General features: G+C 31.2%; 3 protein-coding genes across 4 annotated transcripts in view; 1 reads left to right on the top strand and 2 right to left on the bottom strand.

The window, feature by feature from the left end:
- The first annotated feature begins 1105 nt into the window (after positions 1 to 1105).
- LOC148312010 (carcinine transporter) lies at positions 1106 to 11655 on the top strand. The gene is made up of 8 exons (XM_088277956.1): positions 1106 to 1515; positions 2481 to 2578; positions 3758 to 3923; positions 4851 to 5177; positions 6428 to 6649; positions 8179 to 8393; positions 9872 to 10059; positions 11298 to 11655. Exons 1-8 carry the CDS (start codon positions 1286 to 1288, stop codon positions 11535 to 11537), a joined length of 1686 nt encoding a protein of 561 aa, XP_088134082.1. The 5' UTR covers positions 1106 to 1285; the 3' UTR covers positions 11538 to 11655.
- Positions 11656 to 11738: 83 nt separating this feature from the next.
- LOC148312009 (RNA-binding motif protein, X-linked 2-like) lies at positions 11739 to 17914 on the bottom strand. 2 transcript variants are annotated; one of them, XR_015839297.1, is made up of 6 exons: positions 17703 to 17914; positions 17456 to 17608; positions 16197 to 16326; positions 14008 to 14295; positions 12322 to 13420; positions 11739 to 12110 (listed from the first exon to the last, which is right to left on the bottom strand). XR_015839297.1 is itself a non-coding variant. In XM_088277958.1 (5 exons), exons 1-5 carry the CDS (start codon positions 17714 to 17716, stop codon positions 13259 to 13261), a joined length of 747 nt encoding a protein of 248 aa, XP_088134084.1. In that variant the 5' UTR covers positions 17717 to 17914; the 3' UTR covers positions 11739 to 13258. The 2 variants fall into 2 exon arrangements, 1 of the variants encoding a protein (XP_088134084.1); XM_088277958.1 differs by having other exon boundaries at positions 11739 to 13420.
- Positions 17915 to 20464: 2550 nt separating this feature from the next.
- Positions 20465 to 23258, bottom strand: part of LOC148312008 (acetylcholine receptor subunit alpha-like) — a 34643-nt gene continuing 31849 nt past the window's right edge. The window contains exon 5 of the mRNA XM_088277968.1: positions 20465 to 22086. Within this exon, the coding sequence (XP_088134094.1) occupies positions 21895 to 22086 (192 nt within the window). The 3' untranslated portion in view covers positions 20465 to 21894. The remainder of the gene's footprint in view (positions 22087 to 23258) is intronic.

Below are 23258 nucleotides of genomic sequence, written 5' to 3'. Positions count from 1 at the left end.
ATGTTCTTTCAATATTTGCATTATTATTATTATTACTGTACAATTATTAAAAATTGATTCTATTTTCAGGTAGGTTAGTGTAACCTATAGCCTCTTAAATATCTGTGACACTAATCATGGGAACCCTTCTTTAATTTCTAATCTTACTAATATTCATACTAGTACAGAGGTGTCAAACTCAAAAGGCACCAAGGGCCGCATAAGGTATATTGGGTACGCCGGCGGGCCACATAAAAAAACTCAAAAATCTCATTATCATTTTTATCTAACGTTAAGTGAATAATCTATTATCAAAAACAGTCACATAAGATACAGTAGATCCAACTTAATGATTTTGTAAAAGAATATCATATGTTCCCGTACAAAAAAAAATGATCTCAATGAAGAATTAAAATAAATGAAAAATATAGCCGCGGGTTTCCGCAAGCCGCAAAAAAATACTCGCAGGCAGCGAGTTTGACATACTTATATTAGTATTTTTTTTTCACTTTTTATGTTTCTTGCAAAATTATAATACATCTTTTACATCATACTTTATTATGCCTACCACATTGGGATGGCCTATTAAGGCACCGAGTGGCAGGCTTCCGGGAGAGGCTGATGAAGAGCTCCAACCTCATCATAAAGCGACTTGTGGAGCACAGATGGGGGCTGGACATGTGGCGGCACTGGAGCACAGTGCTGCGTTTGCCAGCGAGCTAATCTTCATCTACATCTCTCCAAATTTTCTTTCGCCGTTTCTTTTCATTATTTTTATTTTTATTTGTTTATTATTTTAATTTCATTTTATTAAAAAAAAATTGTGTGAACATATATGGCTGACTAAGTATTGCACCCACCACTTAGTCAAGCTGGAATAAAGATTTATTATTATTATTATTATTAGGAAAAAATACATAAAAGGTGTATTTATTCACTACGCCCTTGATTAAAAAAGATTGCATGGAATGTACTTTATGGCGGCATATTAATTTAAATTATGTACATATACATACGACATATTATGACTGGAAAATAAATAATAGTTAAATTATCTTTCGGCTCATTTACTCGACGTTATCAAAGGTTTTCGTATGATGACATTATCAGTGTAAGACAATTAGACACAAATAGTCTCATGAACATAAAAGAAACAGCATCCTTTGCTCGTACATTGATAATTTCATATATCCGCGCTAAAATAAATAATAGTTAGAAAAATATGTTTCTTCTTTAAATTTTTTTTTTCTTTAGCTGTTTTTTTTAAGAGTGAAAGCTAATTATTCGTAATAATTATTTTTTGACAATGAGTAATAGCGATTCGGTTTTTGATAGAGTGCTTCATTCTGTAGGGGATGACGGGAAATATCAAACAAGATGCAATTACATCTTCAATTTTCTACTTACTGCAATGAACACGATGGCTTACATGAATCTGGTTCTCGCAATGACGGTTCCAGATCATTGGTGCAAGGTTCCAGGGAGAGATGAAGGGAATTTTACCATAGAAGAGTGGAAACAATTGACTTTACCACGGCAAGTATATTTTCAGAAATATTATAAAATATATTGAATAGAAAGAAGAGAAAGAAGGAATGAACAAATAAATAAAAATTACCTCAAAAAATTTAAGTAAAAATAGTATGTGTTAAATGTACACCTCAATCATATTTATTTTCGTATATTATTAATGAATGTTGTAATTTTTTCATGTGAAGCATAAATGTAAATATTTTAATGAAATGGTTATAAAAATTGTGCACTGCTACAAAATATTGCATAAAATGATGAGCTGCCTGCGTTATTATTTTACATTCTTCACTAGAAATTTGTGGACCGTCAATGGTGAGATTAATATTTTGACCCTCATCACGCGTATTAGTTTTGTCTAATAAAACAAGTATTTTGTTATTATGGTCAAATAAATTACTATAAAAAAATCGCGACAAACAGTATTAATCATGTTGAAATCTATAAATTTATAATGGAATGAACCATCTATATTTCAATTTCAAGTAAAATGAACAAACTCTTGGCGTCATTAGGTGTGACGTCATAAGCTATTTGACCACAAGAATCAAAATTGCAAAGCTTGTAAACCCTGTTACGCAGTCGTCACTACCAGGAGTTTACGTACCTACAAGTCTATGGAACCCAATGGGACCTATTTAAGAGCATTGTAACCAATTTTAAAACCATGCAGTATGGTTGCCAACTTAATAAATTTATTTATTTAAAAATCGAAAATGATAAATTAAATTAATGATATTTTGGATTTTTTAATATCCAATGAGAATCTTAAACATCTTTTTAAAATGTATAGTATGTTAAACTCAATATTATTTTTGAGTAAATTCCTAATAGGGTAATCCTACCATTAAAAAATACCATATTATATACATAGTTTATGATATAGTTTAATGATTTATTCACCACTCTTACTTTAAAAATGTAAAAATATAATGCAAATATAATATAATTAATATTATTTTTGTCCACAGGGAGAAAGATTCTTCAGGTCAATATGTATTTAGTTCCTGTGAAATGTATCAACAAGCTTTGATAAATGAAACGGCAAAAGAAAATGAAACCATAATAAGTAAGAATTTTTCAGATTTATGGCATTCTTCTTCTTTATGTACCATCTTAAGAGATGGTGTAAGTACTATCACTTAAAGTATGTGTCCCAGCTCTAAACAGCGCCTCAACTTTTTCTCATCCCTATCCAATCCCATTTATTCCGGAGCCAGAAGATCTGCCTTCTGCTTATACCTCCTCAACTTTTTGCCTTTTATGATTACATGCACTAAAAGCTTGTACAATACATACTTTTCTCCTCTAAAGACGAGCCCCAGATAGGATATCTTTCGAACTTTGATATCAGTCAGCAACTGTCTTTTTACTCTTGATCTTTGAACCATATTGCTGACTATATTGATCTATGAAATGCGTAGCATTCTACGATTTCGAATGCCTCTAACCGGTTCAAAGTGCTGATCTTGAGGGTCCTCGATTCAATTCTGTATAAAAGTACTGACCAAACATAGCACCTAACCATTCTTTGCCAAAGTTTCAGATTGAGTTTACATAGTATTACATATATCTATCCAATGTAAATAATTATCGAAACATGGTGTAAAATGTTATTTTTAATTTACAAAACAACATGAATTAACTAGACATCATACTTTGCAGGAAATAATTTAATAAAAAGAATACCTTGTTTTATTTTCAAACAACTCACACAAAAAGTACTGATTAAATAAATATATTTAAAAAAAAATATTACCAAGATTATTTCCAAAATGTAATAGCATTTATACATACATATCGCTTTATTGGAAGAGCATGGACATAATTTAATTAAAGAATTAAATAGTGGGGTTTTAACAAGTAAAATGTGTTCCGGAGAAAACTGGAGTGATGAAATTATGTTTTGAATATTGAAAGCATTAACTTTGTGGATCATATTGATACATTATTTTGAGAAACAAAAAGAAGTCATAAAGTCATAAATTCAACCCTGAAGAGGGCAATAGGTTGTTGCCTAGTCTAGTTGGTTAATAAAAATGTTAGTGGATCAAGTCTTTTTATTTCTCAAAATAATATATGATTATTATTATTAATATATGATGAAATTATTTTTGAACATTAAATTTATTCCTTTAAATGATGCTAAAAAAGTGAAAGCATGAATATCTAACAAAGTAATAGCACATCAAATGCATTTGCTAGTTGTTTTCGCAAATGAGATTTATATAAAAATGTGTTTTTTCAGCACAGTGCCAAAATGGTTATGAGTACGATACATCATGGGCTAAAACTACAGTTCCTTCAACTCAAGATTGGGTGTGCGAGAAGGAAATATACAATAGTAATATATTAGCTGCTGCTAAATTAGGAGAAGTCCTTGCAGGATTCCTTTTTGGTTATTTAGGTGATGCGTAAGTACAATCCTCTATTTTCTTCAGTTTTATAAGGTTTCTTTATTTCTCATATTTATTTAATATCACCCTGGACTGGTACAAAGAGCGAAGGGCTCATCACCTTACCTTCATGCAATCAACGATCAAAATAACACTGCGTCTCTACGATGCAGTGCCCTATGCACCATTGTGTGTGAATAAGAGTTAAAAGATGAAAGAAAGAAGGTTTCTATATAAAGGTCCACCTTCGTAGTGCAGTGGTTAGTGCATTTGGGAATCATACTTGCGGTCCCGGGTAGATTCCTAGGGAAATCAAACTAATTTAAGTATTTCCTCACTCCAATAATATTAAATAATTATTACAAGTGAAGTACAAGACTGATAGATAGCCTTACCATTATGAGGTTAATGAAAAAGTTAAAAATGCACAATTTTGATGCATTGCCCTATGTACTATGTATTGGGTGAGAATAAGTATAAGATGCTTTATAACATTAATATCAACCATTTTAATTTTAGACTAGTAATCAGCATTTTTTTTGGTACAGATGTTTTTATCAGACCTGACCCAAGAAACTCATATTTAGGTGTTTGTTTTAATGTAAAATAATATTTTATGTATAATACTTCTAACAATAATAAAGCATGTATTTATTGTATTTATTACAATCTTCTAAGAAACAAAGCAGGAGACTTTTATTTTTCTCTCAAGAAGTCTATTTTTTATGACACTGTATTGTATATCCGTATAGGCTTATCCCCTTTAGTAACAGTACATTACACAAAACATTGTATGTTTTATGATCCCTTGAAATAAATGATATGTTGGTGTTAGTGCTATATTCAGGTCAACTCTGATGGAGACATCTGTACCTACCTACTTTTATATTTTTATAAAAATTAACAGTATTACTATTGCAAACTAAATATTTTTTTTCTTTGCAGAATTGGGAGAAGGCCAGTATTCTTAATATCCCTTACTTTAACCTGCATTGGTCGTTTTGTATCACCGTTTGTGGTGCATATTTACTGGTTGTTCTTGGCGGCTTCCGTTATTGCTACGATACCTTCAACATCCGGTGCGCAATCATGTCTGGTGATAGTGATGGAACTGACACACCCTGAAGACAGAGCCTTCATCGCCCAGATGCAGAATTTTGGCTGGATGACTGGCGTCTGCCTATTACCAGTCGTTTACTGGTTAACGCAAGATTGGGTCATATACATGCTGGTGTCAACTGCCCCGCTGTTGTTTTACTTCCCACTTTGCTAGTAAGTTATTCGTGTTTGAAAAATATTGGAAAGATATCTCTACCCATTCGGTCGATTGATGCTTGAGGATGGGAAGGGTATTTTTACCTTCTGCGTCGGCCTCATTGCAAAGGCAGAAAATAATGAATTATTCAATGTTTTTATGTGAATATCATAAACCAATCTTTTTATTAAGGTCTTAACTATATGTATATAATTATCAAATTCCATCGTCACAAGTCCACAGGCGAAAAAAATACCCATCTGAAATGTGTTAAAACATATTTGATTTATACTCGTTGCCTTTAATGGCAAGTGTATATCTCATATCAATATATACATTTTTTACATTTTCATCATTGAAAATGCTTAAAATTTAATGTACAATATATTTGGAATACAGGAAATGATTACAACAATATGAAATAATTGAATCTCACAAAATTGTAACCAACTACTCCAGGACTCAAATTCGGGACCTTTGAATGTTGCATCTGCTGCTCTACCTGTCTGTTTCTTAGGGCGAGATACTATTCATACATTATCTAATGTAACCACTTCATAGTCTATTGTATTTTTTAGCAAATTGTACCGTCATTGGTACTGTAACATCATCACAAATTGAAACATCGTCGTTTATTTCATTGGGCACATGAATCATTCACGGTGTCCATAGATGGCAATCAAACGATGTTATTATGTCGCTGTACAGAGTTGTTTGAGCACAATAAGAGCATGTTTTAGGTATTTGGGGAGGAATGCAGAGTTCTACAAACAGGTATATATGTAGATATGGCGATGATATTGACATTTGTTTTTTGCATTTACCGTAGTGATGGAATGCAAAAACCTTAATTTTGTTGTTGTAAATATCACCGCAATATGCTTGTTTGTAGAACCTATTATACTCATCTCATAAATACCTATAACATTCTCTTACTGCGCTTTAGGTTCTATATGGCAGCTTCTCTTATAAACTCAAATACCATAAAACGACTTATATACGTTGCAGTAAAATACCTTTATCTTTGTAATACATGTTGATGATTTATGTACAGTGTACATAATTAATAATCATTTAATGAATTTACTTTTGCGTCGCTTCTTAGCTATTTGTAACTGTGGATAGTATTTCATATTTTGGAAGTACAATAAAAAAATATTGTTTCTTATTTACTATTGATTCCAAAACAAATCTTCTACCATAATATGTTTCTGTACATCATATTCTTTTGTATTTCGAATCATGTATTCTTATATTATTTTTCTAGTTGGTTAGTAGAATCACCTCGCTGGTTATTAAGTCGAGGGAGGGTTCCGGAATGTCTTCATCAGTTAATACGGATTGCTAAAATAAATAGAACAAGACTCTCTACTGATGCTGCACTGTTACTGCAGAACACAGCTCAGAAACCAGAAAAAGTTTATGGAATTGGAAGTCTGTTTTCCAACTGGAAACTAGCAAAGAAATCCATCATCCTCATAACATGCTGGTAAGTTAGATTATATAAACTGTGTACAACTTACATAAACTGATTAACCCCGAGTACCGTAGTCAATGCTGTTATCCCCTCCTATAGTACTAATTATGCGTTTTCTATATGGCAGTAATATCCTTCACCCTAAGCTTTTTTTAGTTTCTTGATCTGCATCCCATTAAACATATTCCACTCCTATATCCATGAATATGGGGCACAGAACTGCTTTTATAAACTTATGATCAAGTTACCTTCGTATTGATTTGATGTGATACCCTATTTACCACTTAGGTGTGGATAGGGGCCACAAGAAGAAAAATATTATTTTTATTATTGGTGAAGTTCATCGTAGCCATATATATGTATCATTATAACAATTGTAACTATATTAAGAAAACCATATTAAATCTTAGATGAGCTAGGATTCATTAAACCTTCCCTTACGGTGGTAAAAAACCGCGTGTACCGGTGATATGTATTTTGTACACCATAAAATGTTAATATTCCTAAATGTTGCTTTTGACTATAGTTGAAGTTGAATTGTATAAATTTTGTATTGTTAGGCCTAGTACCTAAAAAAGATTTTTTTTAAAAATATATCGCAACTAGACGCCATAGCTAGAGTAGCGACACGACCACCCTGAACAACAACTTGTACCCAACTAAAATGAGATCGTCGGAAACAGTATGAAGCGGCATGCGCGTGTACATTCTGTGTGGCATGCACGCATACATTAAAAAACCCCAATTTTTAAACAATTTATTTATTTTCGTCGCTGCAAATTAATAACTTAATATTATAATACTTTTATGTAACACGTAATTGTATTACGGAGGAATACAACAATTCTCAGCCCGTCTCTATAATATTTTATATTGATATTCTCATTTTTAAAGTCAAGTTGTAGTAAATACATATCACCGGGAGGGAAAGTTTACTAGGCAGGTGATTAATGAGTACAACTGCTTAAAATTGATCAAATAAACAAACTCAATATTAGAATATTAGCTAGAAGAATGATTTTTGTGACACAATTTTTTTTAAAGTTCAAATTAAAGCCATAACATTGATTTAACATGATAAAACTTGAATGAATTAATTAGAGAATTCAATAGTTATTAAAATTACTTACCCTTTTTTATAACCAACAACCGCTTTAATTGTTTACACATTTGATTATGTTATATGAAATGAATACATGATTTAACTTACGTAATGGCTTAGGGTATTATTTATGAATGTTTATCACACTATAAAGTATTCAGAAGTCTCTGTTTTCATATTGCTATTATTTATTATTATGAAATATGTACATTATTATTTGAAAATAACAATTGCATAAACATTTCAAGTAGATGTATATAACCATGGGCAAAGGTTGAATGATTTGGATGAATGAGCCATATGATCGAAAAGTTTATTGTAAAGATGTACAGTATAATGGATGCACAGCTTTTGTCTAGCGCGCATATAATGCATGAACATAAAAACAACAAATAATCTTTTCGTTTCATATATATTTATTTTTAGTATACATTTCCAGGGTATGTTCTATTATGAGTTACTACATAATAGTGCTTAATGTCAGCAGTTTAAATGGAAACCCATTTTTGAATTTCTTTCTGCAATCACTAGCCGAGATGCCATCATACATCGTAGGAAAAATATTCAGTGACAAGTTTGGACGAAGGTTCACTGGGGCCTTAGGGTTTTTGATTGCAATCTGTGGATTGATTCCGGTTATGTTTACATTGCAAGGTTAGTATTATCCTGTCAATAACATTTCTAATATGACTCCTGACATGAAAATTTTCAAGTATTTGAAATACTTGATCATGCCAAGTTTTCCTAGGTATTCCTATGCTTCTATTACTAACTACATTCTCGTCATTTTTTTTTCTTATGGTTTCTTCACTCATTAGATTCACACGTGCAACTTTATTAATTTGAAATTCCCCCTTTACTACTATTTTATATCAAGATCTACATTCATTTCATTAAAAAACCATGAATTTTGATTTTTCAACATTTGTCAGCAAATCACTTGCACACATTATAACACCTTCGCCACCAGCTCCTGCAGGATATCTCTAATGTCGGCAAGTAGCACAGCATCTTAGGCATACATATATATACAAGGCGATATTATTGGCATATATCACCTTGAATCTGAATTTATGTCACAAAGTGCGTCATTCAAAACACTTATCCTGGGTATGAAATTGCTGAGGTTAGAAGAAATTTTATCACTACTACTGACCCTTGTCAGCACCCAATGGTACATAGAGCACTGTGTCAAATTGATAAAATGTAAACTTAATCGTTTATTATATGAAGGGAACGTGATAAGTCCTACACTTCAGGCACCAGTTCAGGGTAATATGAAACTGAAAACATCACTTATATTTATTTAGAATGGCATACAAATGTCCTAATTCCTACACTATGGAGGCGGGCAAAATTTTATCACACTCTTACTATAGAATTTACTTTTGTCTAAAGTAGAAATAAATATCTCATTCCTTCTAATTTGTGGTTTGTTGTGAGACATTGTTTCATAGTAATTAGCCCGCACTATAAAAGAAACTATAAATAAATTATTTAGGAAAAAAATTATGCAAAACTTTTATTTGTTGAATGGTGTTTATCTATGATTTTCATGCGCTTAGTTTTTGTTTTTTTGAGATTTATCTTGAGTCGCTAAAGCACGTTTGGCATAACAAATATTTGCGACCTGATTATTTCATGATTATTTACTAATACTAAGCATTCTCAGCACAGAATTCACATGTACACTACAAGGCCAGATTAACATTGAGTCAGTAACTGACTTCAAACACAAGGCGAGTTAGTGATGGCCCGGTACTCGGCTGTCCAAACTTAAAATACAGTAAGGGACATTTTTTGTGGTACGTTTTTTTGCATTTTTGGACTAAGTAGAATCTATACTACTGTATCTAATCTATAGTACTGCTATCGTATAAATTGATTTCATGTCAGTACAGCGCTGTCGCGTCCATGCTGACTTCAATACCTGTCCATCAAACCTCATTCCTTAGTTTTTCTTCTACCTACCTCCTTCCTTTGCCTTCCTTATTATCATCAATTTGCATTCTGGATTATCTCTAACTATAGTAGTTATTTATCATATTATCGTAAATGCCCAGACTTCCATATTCTTCTTTGTTGAAATATCAACAAAAAATTATAGTTTTCATTTATTTAATTCTTTACAGATCCTTCGCTCCAGTGGCTGCAAGTAGTTATGATGATCACAACTAAGTTTGCAGTATCACTATGCTTCTTTGTCAGCTCTCTTCAGGCTCTAGAGATATATCCCACGTGCATACGACAAGGAGGATATACTCTCGGCATCACAGCAGGCGGTATAATGAGTATTTTTGCTCCATACGTCGTTTATTTGGTGAGTTGTAAATCTGTTTTATTACCTAGCAAACAAATTGTAATATTTGATATAATGATCATTAAACTGGGCTGTAACCATAAAATCTAGGATGAGATTAAACAAACACATGTCTTTTATGTACGGCTTAGAGTTGAATATTTAAATGAGTTGGCATCAAATATTTGCTGATACCAAAATAGGACTGAAAAAAGTCAGGTAAGAATAAAAAATGAAAATATGTACCAAAAATTATTTTGGAATGAAGTCAAGACCATTCAATTAAGAAGTTAAGGTTATATAAATCAATGATTTTTTTTCACCCTAATGTACGGAAGTGAAGTATACAGTTGGCAAAAGGATAAAAGTAGACTTAATGCAGTCAAAATGCATTTATAAAATAAGGAAAGGTGTGTTGAGATGGTTTGGGCATGTGGATCGAATGAGTAAAGAAAGGATAGTCAAACAAATTTATGAGGCGAATATGGTTGGTAATAGAAATAAGAAAAACTTAGCATGATCAAGTATTTCAAATACTTAAATGTGGTCAAGTCAAGAGTCGGAATAATCGGCATGTTTGTATGAGAAGACGTATGAATGTAGAAGAGACGAAGATTGTGTGCAAAGACAGATTGGAGCGGCATTGTATTCTCCCTGCGGAGAAGCAGCACGATGCTTAGTTATTTTTTTCAATAGCCTCATATATTAGCATCTAAGTATATGCTCATTAACCTTTGTCTTTCGAGAGGCACCGCTACAGCGCCACATAAAATATTAATTCTACCCGTTAGGCGCCCCAGGGGCGCCATGAACAATAGTCATACATTTTATTGTTTACAAAATCCAGGGGTGCACGTACAGGTTTCTTCATGTTTAATTGTTTCTTCATATATTTGTAAGCATAAATAAGCATACCGTAGAATGGGGCTACTTGAACTTTGATGTGTTACTTGAGCCCAATACAAATTTTTTTTTTTCTGTATTTGGTCTACAATAATGAACGTATCGACATGATTCATTGTTTCCCTGACGGGTGACACTTATTGTCACGATACTTCGATCAATACCACAATCTAAATATTTTTTGTACTGGGCTCAAGTAACACATCAAAGTTCAAGTACTTATTCGCTACCTTTCCAAAAAAAATTATTATAAGTATTTTCTCATATTTTTGATAAAAAAATCCTTGAGTTGCTGGAGACCTGTATGATTTTTTTTCTCGAGTGATAAGGGTTAACATCATGTGTTGTATTTTCAGGGAGTTATATACGATGCAAGAATACCATATGTGATACTAACGGGGCTTTGCCTTTTGGGGTTAATAGCGCAGGTATTTTTGCCAGAAACTTTACACGAGAAATTGCCCGAAACACTGCAAGAAGCTGCGAGATTCGGCGAAGATCAAGGGTTTTGGACGTTTCCTCACAAGAAGGATGATTTGTATATCGTTGCTAACTTGAAATGTATCGATCGTCAGATGAGCGAAATGGAACATTAGAAAATTTTAACTCACACAAATGGCCATGAGAACGTCAAATTCTTCATCCGACAATTATTGTAAGTCCATAAAGTACAAAATGCTGATAATTTGACTTTTTATTGGTAATGCACCCATACTCAAGTGAAACACGCCACAAACAGCTGTTATTTTAAAAATCAACATAATTTATAACCACCAATTTAATTTAAAAAAAGATTATTTCATTAAGAAGTGTATTTTAATAAGTATGTACATTAACACTTTGAAATTTAAACGAAAAAAAAAAAAATACATGTGACTTACTAAAGTGTATATTTTAAGAATAGATGTATTTTATTTAGATGGCCATCTTTTATTCAACCTGTATATCTTCCGTTCTTTTAATTAACAAATAGTTCAATTCTTTTATGAATTTGACATAAGCTATAGAACTTGCACAGTGTTATAGACTTTTCTCAGTGTAGTAATATTGTAAACTAATCATTTGTCAGCCTCCGTAGTGTAATAATAATAATAATAATTTTGGATGATTTTTATATGGAAATGGTAATGATAAAAAAATATATATTAAAGAAAAACGTCGTCAATCCGCTGAGTCTGAAGGGGTAAAGTGGAGCCGCCATATTATTGTGCCTTCTTCTCGGTCTTCTTGGGCTGCATCATGGCCAAGATCTTGGGCAGGACGCTTCCCCGAGCAATGGTAGCGCCGGAGAGCAGCTTGTTGAGCTCATTTCATTGTGGATATTCAACTGCAAATGGCGGGGGGTGATTCCGGTCTTCTTGATGTCACTGGTGGAATTGCTGGGCATCTCCAACACCATGGCAGCCAGGCACTCCATGACGGCGGCGAGGTATACGGGCGCATAAGCCCCAACTTTCTCAGCGCAGTAGATGCGAGCTGGCGTGTTTTGGGTGTTTAAAATTGACCCTGCATTCCATAAAGTTTATAATTTTGTGTTTTTTGCTGCAAGGATATTTTTTCGTTAAGCTTTAATAATAAATATCACAATAGAAGTTGGCTAATGGCTATTGTTTATTGTATACACAATATTGACAAGGTCGTAGGAATGCATTTAACACGTATTGTTTGTTCCGAGAAATGGACCGCATCACAGACCAAGCTAACTTCAGTTGCATTTTTGTGTCGCATTATTGATGCATTTTTCTCAAATAACAGCTAAACTGTAGAACTTTTTTCACTTTAAACAATTTTCATTTATCACTCATCACAGTATTTCTATGTATGCAAAAAAATACGGACTTTAGATGTAAATATCCGGGGGAATCTATTTAAACTTATGGAGCAGCTTTGGCCGGCAGCTGTACAGCACCAAGCCAAAAGACTAACTCCAAGTGTAATAGTCAGCACGCTCGGCTACCGTTCTGGAGGTCCCAGGTTCAATTCCCAGGGGGGTTCAAATAAATATAAATGATTTTACACAGTAATATTTATTCAATATTACCCTGGACTGGTACCTAAAGCGGAGGGCTGATCACCTTTCCTTCATGTGTAAACGATCAAGATAACACTGCATTTATATAAAGCAGTGCCCTATACACCATTGGGGTGCGGATAAGGGTTTTATTATTATTAATCATTTACACTTTTCGCTTAAAGAAAGATAGCCTCATTTTACTATGTGACAGACGCGAGTAAGTATGTCAATTTACAAAGAATGAAAAAAGATTTACATTCACTGATCTATGAAGCTTCCCGGTAATTTTATATATGTATCAGTTTAACGTCGCTTCTTTTTACTTTTACGTCTCGCGTCATCTTCACTGGATTCACTATCACTAGACGAAGATTCACTGCTATCGCTACTGCTGCTTGTAGAATGCCTTCTTTTCTGTTTGCTAGATTTCTTATTCTTTTTTATCTTCTTCTTTTTCACCTTTTCCTAAAAAACAAGCGATAAAATTATTATAATAAAAGCTAATATCAAAACATTAGATAAAATAAATAAAAAAAAAATAAAAAAAATATGAATACCGCGTCAACTGATGATGCAATTTATATATATCGTGAAAATTTTAGATGTATCCCCAAAATTGCTTAAAGATATTTTGAAATTATGTATATGTACAATAATAATAAAACCCTTATCCGCACCCCAATGGTGCATAGGACACTGCTTCATATAAACACAGTGTTATCTTGATCGTTTACACATGAAGGAAAGGTGATCAGCCCTCAGCTTCAGGTACCAGTCCAGGGTAATATTGAATAAATATTACAGTGAAAAAATCACTTTTATTTATTTGACCCCCCCTGGGAATCGAACCCGGGACCTCCAGAACGGTAGCCAAGCGTGCTGACCATTAAACTAACTGACTGACCATTTAACTAGAAGGCGGACATGTATATGTATAATACATAATTTTTGTGCCATGAAAATATAAGATAATTTAACCAATAGTTATTATTTTTTTAACATCCTAAATAATGGTAAAAAAATATATATATAAATTAAGAAAAAAAATAAACCTTTTTATTTTTCTTCTTTGGGGGGTTTTTCTCAGCGTCCTTCTCTTCTACTTTTTCAGTCTTAACTGGACCGATTGGTAATCTCGGAGGAAGTCTGACTCCGCCCACAATTAATTCTTCAGTTTTAAAAACCGGTAGTTTTACAGCAGACGCCTGAGCAGCACTGGTCCCCGGCGCGCATCCTTCTTCCATTATTTTCCTGGTTTCGTCGTCAATTGGATTTTTCTTGCTTTCCTTTGGTACTTTATAGTTTTCCACGTGGTCTACTCGTAAAGTCCTTCCGAGAATCTGCAAAATTTTAAGACACATAAGTATAGCATTACCATAATACAGAAAAATTAAAGGGAAATAATTAATTTAAAAAAATATTATAATAAAACATTTATGTGCATATACAGGGTATTGAATAAATATTTTCTTAACCCTCCCTTCCTGGTGTTGTGTATCTTGTACACATTGCTAATAATAACCATCAATATCTCTATAAATATAATAAATACAAGGCTAAGATTTTAGGTGTTCCTCCATAACATATTTATGCATTGATTTAAAAAATAAAATTAATAATAACCAGAATTTATCAGGTACATCTGAGGTATTTTGTGAATATCGGAAACAAATTTGCGTATAAACAGTGCGTGAAGAGTGAAGATCCTTTCGCGTGCGGGAAGCGCGCCACTATATTCGCATCTCACTCTTGCATACTTGCACTGTGCAAGCGAGAGGAGCTCAAAGCTCAATGTTCTCAATCTTCCTGCGGCATGTTTAAACAAGTTGTAACTGGTTCATGCCACCACGAATTCATTAACATCAATATGTTAAGTTTTAATTTATTATTTTTTTTTATAGCAGGGGTTCCCAATCTTTTTCAGCCCGCGGCACACTTACAAGTTTAGTATTTTGTCACGGTGCCCTACTTTAGTAAGCTATTTGGGATAGATAATGTAACTATATTTGTATAAACATATATTACAGTCGAAAGAAATAGGTACTTAGAATAATAGTAGTTGGGTAGAAAGATGCTAGCTCTCAAAAAAGAAATTGTTGCTTTATAGGTACCCGAGAATATTTGTGGTTTCGGATAATGATAGAGGATCAACTCACGGCACCACTCTTTACTTTCTACGGCACACCAGGGCGCCGCGGCGCACACTTTGGGAACCCCTGTGCTATAGCATTAATGACAATAATTCTATAATAAATCCAATGCTGTCTATCGTGTTGAATTTATAAATTCCACATTGTATGCTTCGTTGTGCATAGATTCTTACCATATTGATATGTAATTTGATTACAAGGTACACTTTTTCTAAAAATTCCGGACTTCATGAGGTCTGTGGTAAGACTCTATAATCCGACAAATTTAATCATCCGAAACTGCCTTAACCTTTTAAACGCGTTAACTTTGTTCCTAAGAGACGCTCGTGCGCGGCTGTATTTCGCCGTTTTTTAAATTATTACTTTTATCATGTATTTAGTTATGAAACGATTTATTTTCCTAAATAAAAACGTTCAATGGGATTCATTGTGCCTTTTTGGTACTCTATAATACACGTGTGTCACATTATTCTTGAAATATATCGTAATATAAACAAATTAGATCGTAACATAAATAAATCAAAGCACGCATCGTGTGTCACTCTTACCCACTGGCGATGCGTAGCGTCGAGAGTGAGACAGATATAGGGCATGATTATGGCGCGGACTAATTACCGACCACAAGAAAAATCAGGGATCTGTTGTTTTATTTATCCTTGTGATATTACAAATTATTAGTCAGATATTTCAACAGATGTCATAAGGCCGAGGATTGACGTATTATTTTATCCAAAGTTCCACACCATGAAAAAATCCCTCCAAGTTGAACTGAGGTTCGAAACTTGGAGCAAAGTGAAAACACAAACGCGTCAGCCGCGTATGGGGCATGTCTTGTAAAATCACAAACGGTTATGCGAGCCGCGTGGATCCGGTTAACTGTATTGATATACCTCCGCGTTATCTTATATTATAAACATATTCTGTATTTAACAAAGGATTGGATGAACTTTTAATTATTAAATATGTTATTTAAATGCCTATATTTTATAGTTGGGTCAAATAGATATTGCTGAATATTTTTTTTTAACGGTAGAAAGGATAATTTGGTGGTTATACTTTAATATAAAAAAAGGTGATATGAAAATATTTACCTTTATACTATTAAGGTTGTCTACTGCTAGAATGGTGGACCGCTGATCTTCATAACATAAAAAACAAAATCCTTTTTGTTTTCCGGACTCTTTATCTCTGACCAGATTTATATTCACTACTTCTCCATACCTGAAACCAATTGAAACATAATGATGTCTTATTATATATGAGTTACGGATCATGAGATTATGCTCTGCTAATTTCTAAAGAGGGATAGGTACAAATTTATCTGGTGAATGAAGAGATTACATAATTTATATATCATTTTACGTAATCTTTCAATATAGTTAGGAAATATCCCTAGTAAATCATTTCTTTGCCTACGAAGTATAGTGGTAAGGGCATTTGGCTACCATGCTTGAGGTCCCGGGTTTGATTTCCATAAGGGTCAAAATAAAATAAGCAATTTTCACTCTTATATTTATTTAATATAGCACTAATGAAACAGCAAGAAATGTTGAACTGATCACCTTGCTTCAATGCAATTTAACAATCAAGATAACACTGCGTCGACACGACACAGTGCGGATTAATTGGGTGTGGATAAGGGTTAGAATAATTTCTTTTAAAATCTTTTTTAGTATTGGAAGCGATGTACAAACTGATAAAATATCATATAACACTCTCCTTATCGTTCATCAAATGTACACTACACAAAGTGAACAATGAATGATAAGAAGAGTGTTATATTACTATACCACAAAGTTAACAATGCTTTTAATGAACAAAAAAATCTAATTAACCTGAAAAACAATGACGAGAAATTGTGAAATAAAAATGTAGCCTATATGAATCATATAATTGTTAAAATAATATTTGGCACCTGATATTTTTGACGCTCTGCGACTATATCAGTTGTCAAATGTTACAGGGGCGTAGTGTGTAGAGACAAACATCATTTGAGTAGTCCATGTTATGTTTAAAATTTAGATTTGGTTACCTAATGGCCGCAATCGGTGGAGAGTTAAAAATATGACGTCCATATTAGTATAATCTGCCAAAACTCGTTAAGTTAGGAATAAAATGGAATGGAAAAATCAATGCTCTTGCAAAACTCGCTATGCCAATCGACAGTTCACTTTCAAAATTCTCAAAAAAACAGTAGAAGATTTAATACTCTACCGAATACCGCCATTGGCTGAATAACGTATTTTTTTTTAACATAATGCGGATTGCAAGTTGACTACTCATTTATAAGTGTAGTCCATTATCGGAATTGGCCGAAAATTAATAAAATGGTGTAAAATTTATTACTCACTGTGAAAATACACAAATAATGTCGCCCTCAGTTAAATCGTATGGAAGACCTCCAATAAAAATCCAAGCGCTATCTTTGTACTGGTCATGCCAAGATGATTTTCCCCCTAACTTCAAATCTTGCTCACTTAGCTTCTTAATGTTTTTCACGTTACTAAAAATAGAACATTTTGAACAATAGGAAATCGTTAATATTGTATCAAGTCCAGTATAATCACCAGTTTCTGATTAAAAAAGGTTATACTCACGTCATTGGATTCATCTTGAGTTGTTATTAAAATGTTTTCGTTAAAATTAAGTAATAATTTGATGTATTCCTTAAATTATAAACATGATGCAAAGTTGAAACATAGCAAATAATATGTTTTATAATAGTATTAAACAAAGTAGAACCTAAATTTTGTTTTGTTTATGAGAGAACCAGAAAACGGTGTCAAACGTCAAACGTCAAGAAAATAGTATTTTGGAGGTTATGTTTTCTTTATTCCTCTATGTTAGTTTTGTTTGTGGTTTGTAGAGATGGGCGCGGGCGATACACAGGAAAAAATAAATGATTCGATCAATGATGATGTTATACAACTATTCAGCTAACGAATTCATGCTAAGAATCACCTTGTGCATTAAATTAATATTTGAAGCGATAATATAAATTAATTGATTTAAAGAATAATTTTACTCACCACTTTCTCAGTTTTAGCGACCAATTATGTACACATCTGCATTTTTTATATCAAGATGAGGCCATTAAGATATTGTGCATAATCATAAATTTATTGTTAATATATTTCTTGCTTTATTTTATTATTAACGATTTGGTTAAGGCGTGATATCCAAAACGCTGTTTCAATCCAATTTGTTATATATGTGGCTTGGCAAAAAAAGAAAATGCTGGAATCCGGCACCCCTCCGTTTGTTGAGATTCTTGAAAATATATTTGTATCGACGTTCCGTTTGTAAGATTTCATTGTTTATTTCGAATAAAAACGGTTTATGTATACTATAATATTATACACAACTTAGCTGGTCCTAAAATTTGTAAAAGGTAAATAAATAAATAAAATATCATTGTTAAAATTTTATTAACCGAATTTCCAACAATTATTAACATCGAATTAAAAACTTACACATGTATTCTCGGCGCGTTCTAAGAAATTATTTTTCTACTATGGTAATTCTTATTTAATTTTGCTTATGCAAAATTTATTGGTCTAGTTTTTACTACGAGTAGATCATATATAATACAATTTGATAAAGACTTAAAACATAATGTCTTAGCTTGTATTGACTATAAAAATGTATTAAATAATATAAATCCATATATTATAAAGTTTTTGTGTGTATTTTGGTAAAACATGAATAAAGTGGTACTCAACAGTACATATATTTTTTAATGAGTGTAATTATGTATTTTTAAACTTAACAAACAGTAATATGATCCATGATTTAGATATATATATTTGATTGTTGTTAACGGCAGGAATAATAATATATTGTTTGTGTTGTAATTAAATACTTGAAAAAAATTACACCAATGTAAATAAAATGGTAAGTCTAGTATATATATATATATATATATATATATATATATATATATATATATACATATATATATATATATATATATATATATATATATATATATATATATATATATATATATATATATATATATATATATATATATATATATATATATATATATATATATATATATATATATATATATATATATATATATATATATATATATATATATATATATATATATATATATATATATATATATATATATATATATATATATATATATATATATATATATATATATATATATATATATATATATATATATATATATATATATATATATATATATATATATATATATATATATATATATATATATATATATATATATATATATATATATATATATATATATATATATATATATATATATATATATATATATATATATATAATTAAATATAAGAATTACAATAAAAAAATTAGGATATGCAATCAAAATTATTAAAAAGCAGCCTTTGGAAAGTTTGATGAATATATGTTTGAGTAATATAAAAATATTTCAGTTGTTTAATTCGTAAAATTTTATGGTAAAACTTAGATTTTTATGGGAAAGGTATGATACTACACTCGAAAATATGTTATTATATTATTGATCATCAAATAGACCTGAATCTACTCTGAGATCATATATGGATGAAAAAACTATTTATCGAAATTATAAATATATGCGTTTACCATATTTAAATACCAATAGTCAACCAATCCGTTTTAAAGTAATAAATACTGAAATATAAATATTTATTGATAATAAATTTAAAAAACAATTTTCATTTTCAATTAAACTATTTTTTTATTTTCGGGCGATTTATAATTTCCTACAAAAAATATATCTAGTGCGGATAATTAATTAAGGCCTTTGAAATACATCATATAAAACGATTTTTTCTAATAATATTGCCTAAATTATCTATCACAAGTGATATCCATATATTTTATTTCATACAGTATTTCTTATAATATAATTAAAATGCTTATTCCAAATATTATAACCATTTTTTTATTTCAAATTTGGCATTTATTGTATTTACAGAACGACAGAAAAGCAAAGTAAAATTAACAAGATAATATGTGACATTTCAAAAATATCCAATTGATGCAATAATTGTTAAATATTAAAAACAGTTATTTACGAATATGTATTATGAGTATGTGTTATTTTGTTTGTGTACTGAGGTACATTATTTTTTACTTGTATATGTAGACTATTTTGTGATAAAATTCTATTGCACTACTTGCGTAAACTATTGAATTTTGCTATAACTATTGTAATCATACCTACAACCAAATATCACGATAACAATCTAGTTGTGTAGGTTAAATGTCAACGTTGAAATTTAGGTTCTGTATGACATAATTTGATTGTATAAAAAAAATCAATGCATACTCAAAAGATTTCTCAATGATATTTTTAACCGTTCTATAGTGGGTTAAATAAATAAGCGACAAGGTCAGCATGACTGAAATTAATTTTTACTTTTAATGTCTTATGATATTAGTTTTGTCTATTTCCATCAAGATGCAACGCATTTTTTTTACTGTTACAGTCGTCGCATTAGTTTCAAAAGCAATTCATATAGAAGAAATGAAAATCAGTCCAAATGAAGTATTTTGTAGCTTATAAATAGAAATTATGCCTTACTTAAAAATTAAACACTACAAAATGATGTACTATTAATCTTACAAATTATTTTATCAATTCTCTACATAAATAGCACCTACAATATTTAAATTTATATTTTATAACATATTTAATTATGCTGTTGAGTTACACCTGGAAACATACATTACAGTGTTTTTACATAATTATTTATATAAATATATTTGCGATTACCTATGCATTTTAGTCTATATACACATTTTTTAACGTGTTATCTTTTTTTTAAGTATTTTTATTTTTTCTTTCGGTAATATAAATATGGGGTATAATAATGATACATAAAAACATTGAACTGGCAGTTTTGAACATTTATGTACTCGTATGTGCGCTTCGATTATTTTTAATACTACAGATTCTATTATGTGAGTATGAGCTATAGGTAAGTATCAATTAAGGCTAACAGGTGTCGATCTTCACAAATAAATGTTTTAAAAGTATATATTATATTAATGAATAAATATTTAATTACTGATGTGTGCAGATTTCATCTGTCGGATGAGAACTTATTTTTTCACAAGATTATAACTTACTTACACTGATATTTTTCTTAAAATTCGATTAATATGAAAATAAAAAATATTGAAAATATTTTATTTAATTTTAAAAATCATAAGTTTACAAAATTTAATTAAAATTATCGATACTTAATAGTTATAACCATATAATAGGAATTCAATAAAGAAATTAAAACCAAATTTTTAACCCAGGTCAAATTTATTCATTTTTCTTCCATCGATGATATATTTTATATTGTTCTTTTCAGATCAATTTCTATTTTCTTTCCTCAAAACCTGATTGTAACTTTATTAACCAAATTTGGTATTGAATAAAAAAAATGCCAAAACAAAAATAATTTTAATCAATATATCATTTAACATAAAATTCAATGTGTAGGTTTTCATTACCATTTAGGAAACTATATTTGTTTTTACTACCAAAAAATTGTACCTAGTTATTTATAATAGCCCTGTATATTATAATCTACTCTATTTAAAAGCATTCGCTTTAATATAATTGTAAATGTATCGCCATTATGTCTATTTTTATAAATAAATATAATAAAAATTCTCTAGTAACACTTTGAACAACCTATAAATTACTTTTAATTCGAAACAGATTAAAATATTATGACTACACCATGAACGTCCCAAAATTTGATAAAATGTCGATATAGTAGGATAGTACAGCGGTTGCTATTGAGGCGGGCACCTCACTACGGTCGTGGTTGCAAATTCTGAAAATTTCTTGTCTATGGGCAGCCTGTCATCGTATAATGTAGGCGCTTGAAGGATGATACCAGCGGTTCCCGCCAAAACTGCCAAAGTGAAAATCCACAGGAAAAGGCGATCTAACACCATAGCGACGTATTTCCAGTCTTCTTTTACCTGTAATGTAAAATAAGTCATAGTTAGTATAAAGCAAATAAGGGCAAAGCGCGGTAAGAGGGGCATAGACGAGCCACTCCCAAAAAGGTTGGAATAATAAAAATAATAATACAATTTTCCACTTCGTAACAGCAATATTTAAAAAAAAGTTTTTGGACATGTTTTTTGTTACTGTTAGGAGTTGCATTTATTATTTACCTTGCTTATTATAAACAAGGTTTAAACATCATAATGTGGAGTTTTGTGTCTTCCAGCTAAAAAAACTTTTTATTATTATTTGAAACGTTTATTTTAATCTGTGTTGGGAACATAAGGGATTATCTAGTGTGGCCCAATCAGAATCTTCCCTGCGTTTCTTCTTAAGGAAACAATGTAAAACTCCTCGGGAGAAGTCGAACAGTTGACTGTCGTCAACAGACCTTCAGTTTTTATGTAGATATCTCCATAAAGTGACTGCCGAATTAATAATTGAATTTATTTTTATTTTTAAGAAATTATTTTTATTTTGAAAGAATAACCCGCAGAGCCTCTATTATAGGCTTGTCTACAGGTAGGATAGTAACCCTTATCCGCACCCAATGGTGCATAGGGCACTGCGTCATATAAACGCAGTGTTATCTTGATCGCTTACACATGAAGGAAAGGTGATCAGCCCTCCGCTTCAGGTACCAGTCCAGGGTAATATTGAATAAATATTACAGTGAAAAAATCACTTATATTTATTTTACCCCCCTTGGGAATCATTACACTACGGAGGCGGACAACGGATAGTAAGGATAGGGAAGGTAAATGTGAAAAATATATTACAAATACCCAGACCAATTAAAAATAAATATTTCTTGAATTTATTTTGCACTTGGCGGGAATAGAGCACGCAACGCCAGTTTTGCAGTCGAGCGTCTACTCAACTACGCCACGGCGGCTGTCTCAATTCAATGATTGTAATAATATCGACGTGCCCTACGTAAAGTGCTCTAACTACATTTTTGACAATTTTTAGATATTTGGTGTATGTAATCAACTGACCGTTATCTACATATATAAACAAACAAAAAATATATATAAAATAAATTACGCCTAGTTTTCAGGCGTATAAGACGCTATCTACATCGAATTTTCGAAATGAATTTAACTCCTAAAACGCTTACTACTTAAATTTGACAAATAATAAT

The sequence above is a fragment of the Brachycentrus maculatus genome, unplaced genomic scaffold (genome assembly GCF_059751285.1).
Source record: "Brachycentrus maculatus isolate JH-2025_06_01 unplaced genomic scaffold, ASM5975128v1 h1tg000051l, whole genome shotgun sequence".
Taxonomy (NCBI): domain Eukaryota; kingdom Metazoa; phylum Arthropoda; class Insecta; order Trichoptera; family Brachycentridae; genus Brachycentrus; species Brachycentrus maculatus.
This window is presented reverse-complemented; position numbering and strand designations above follow the sequence as displayed.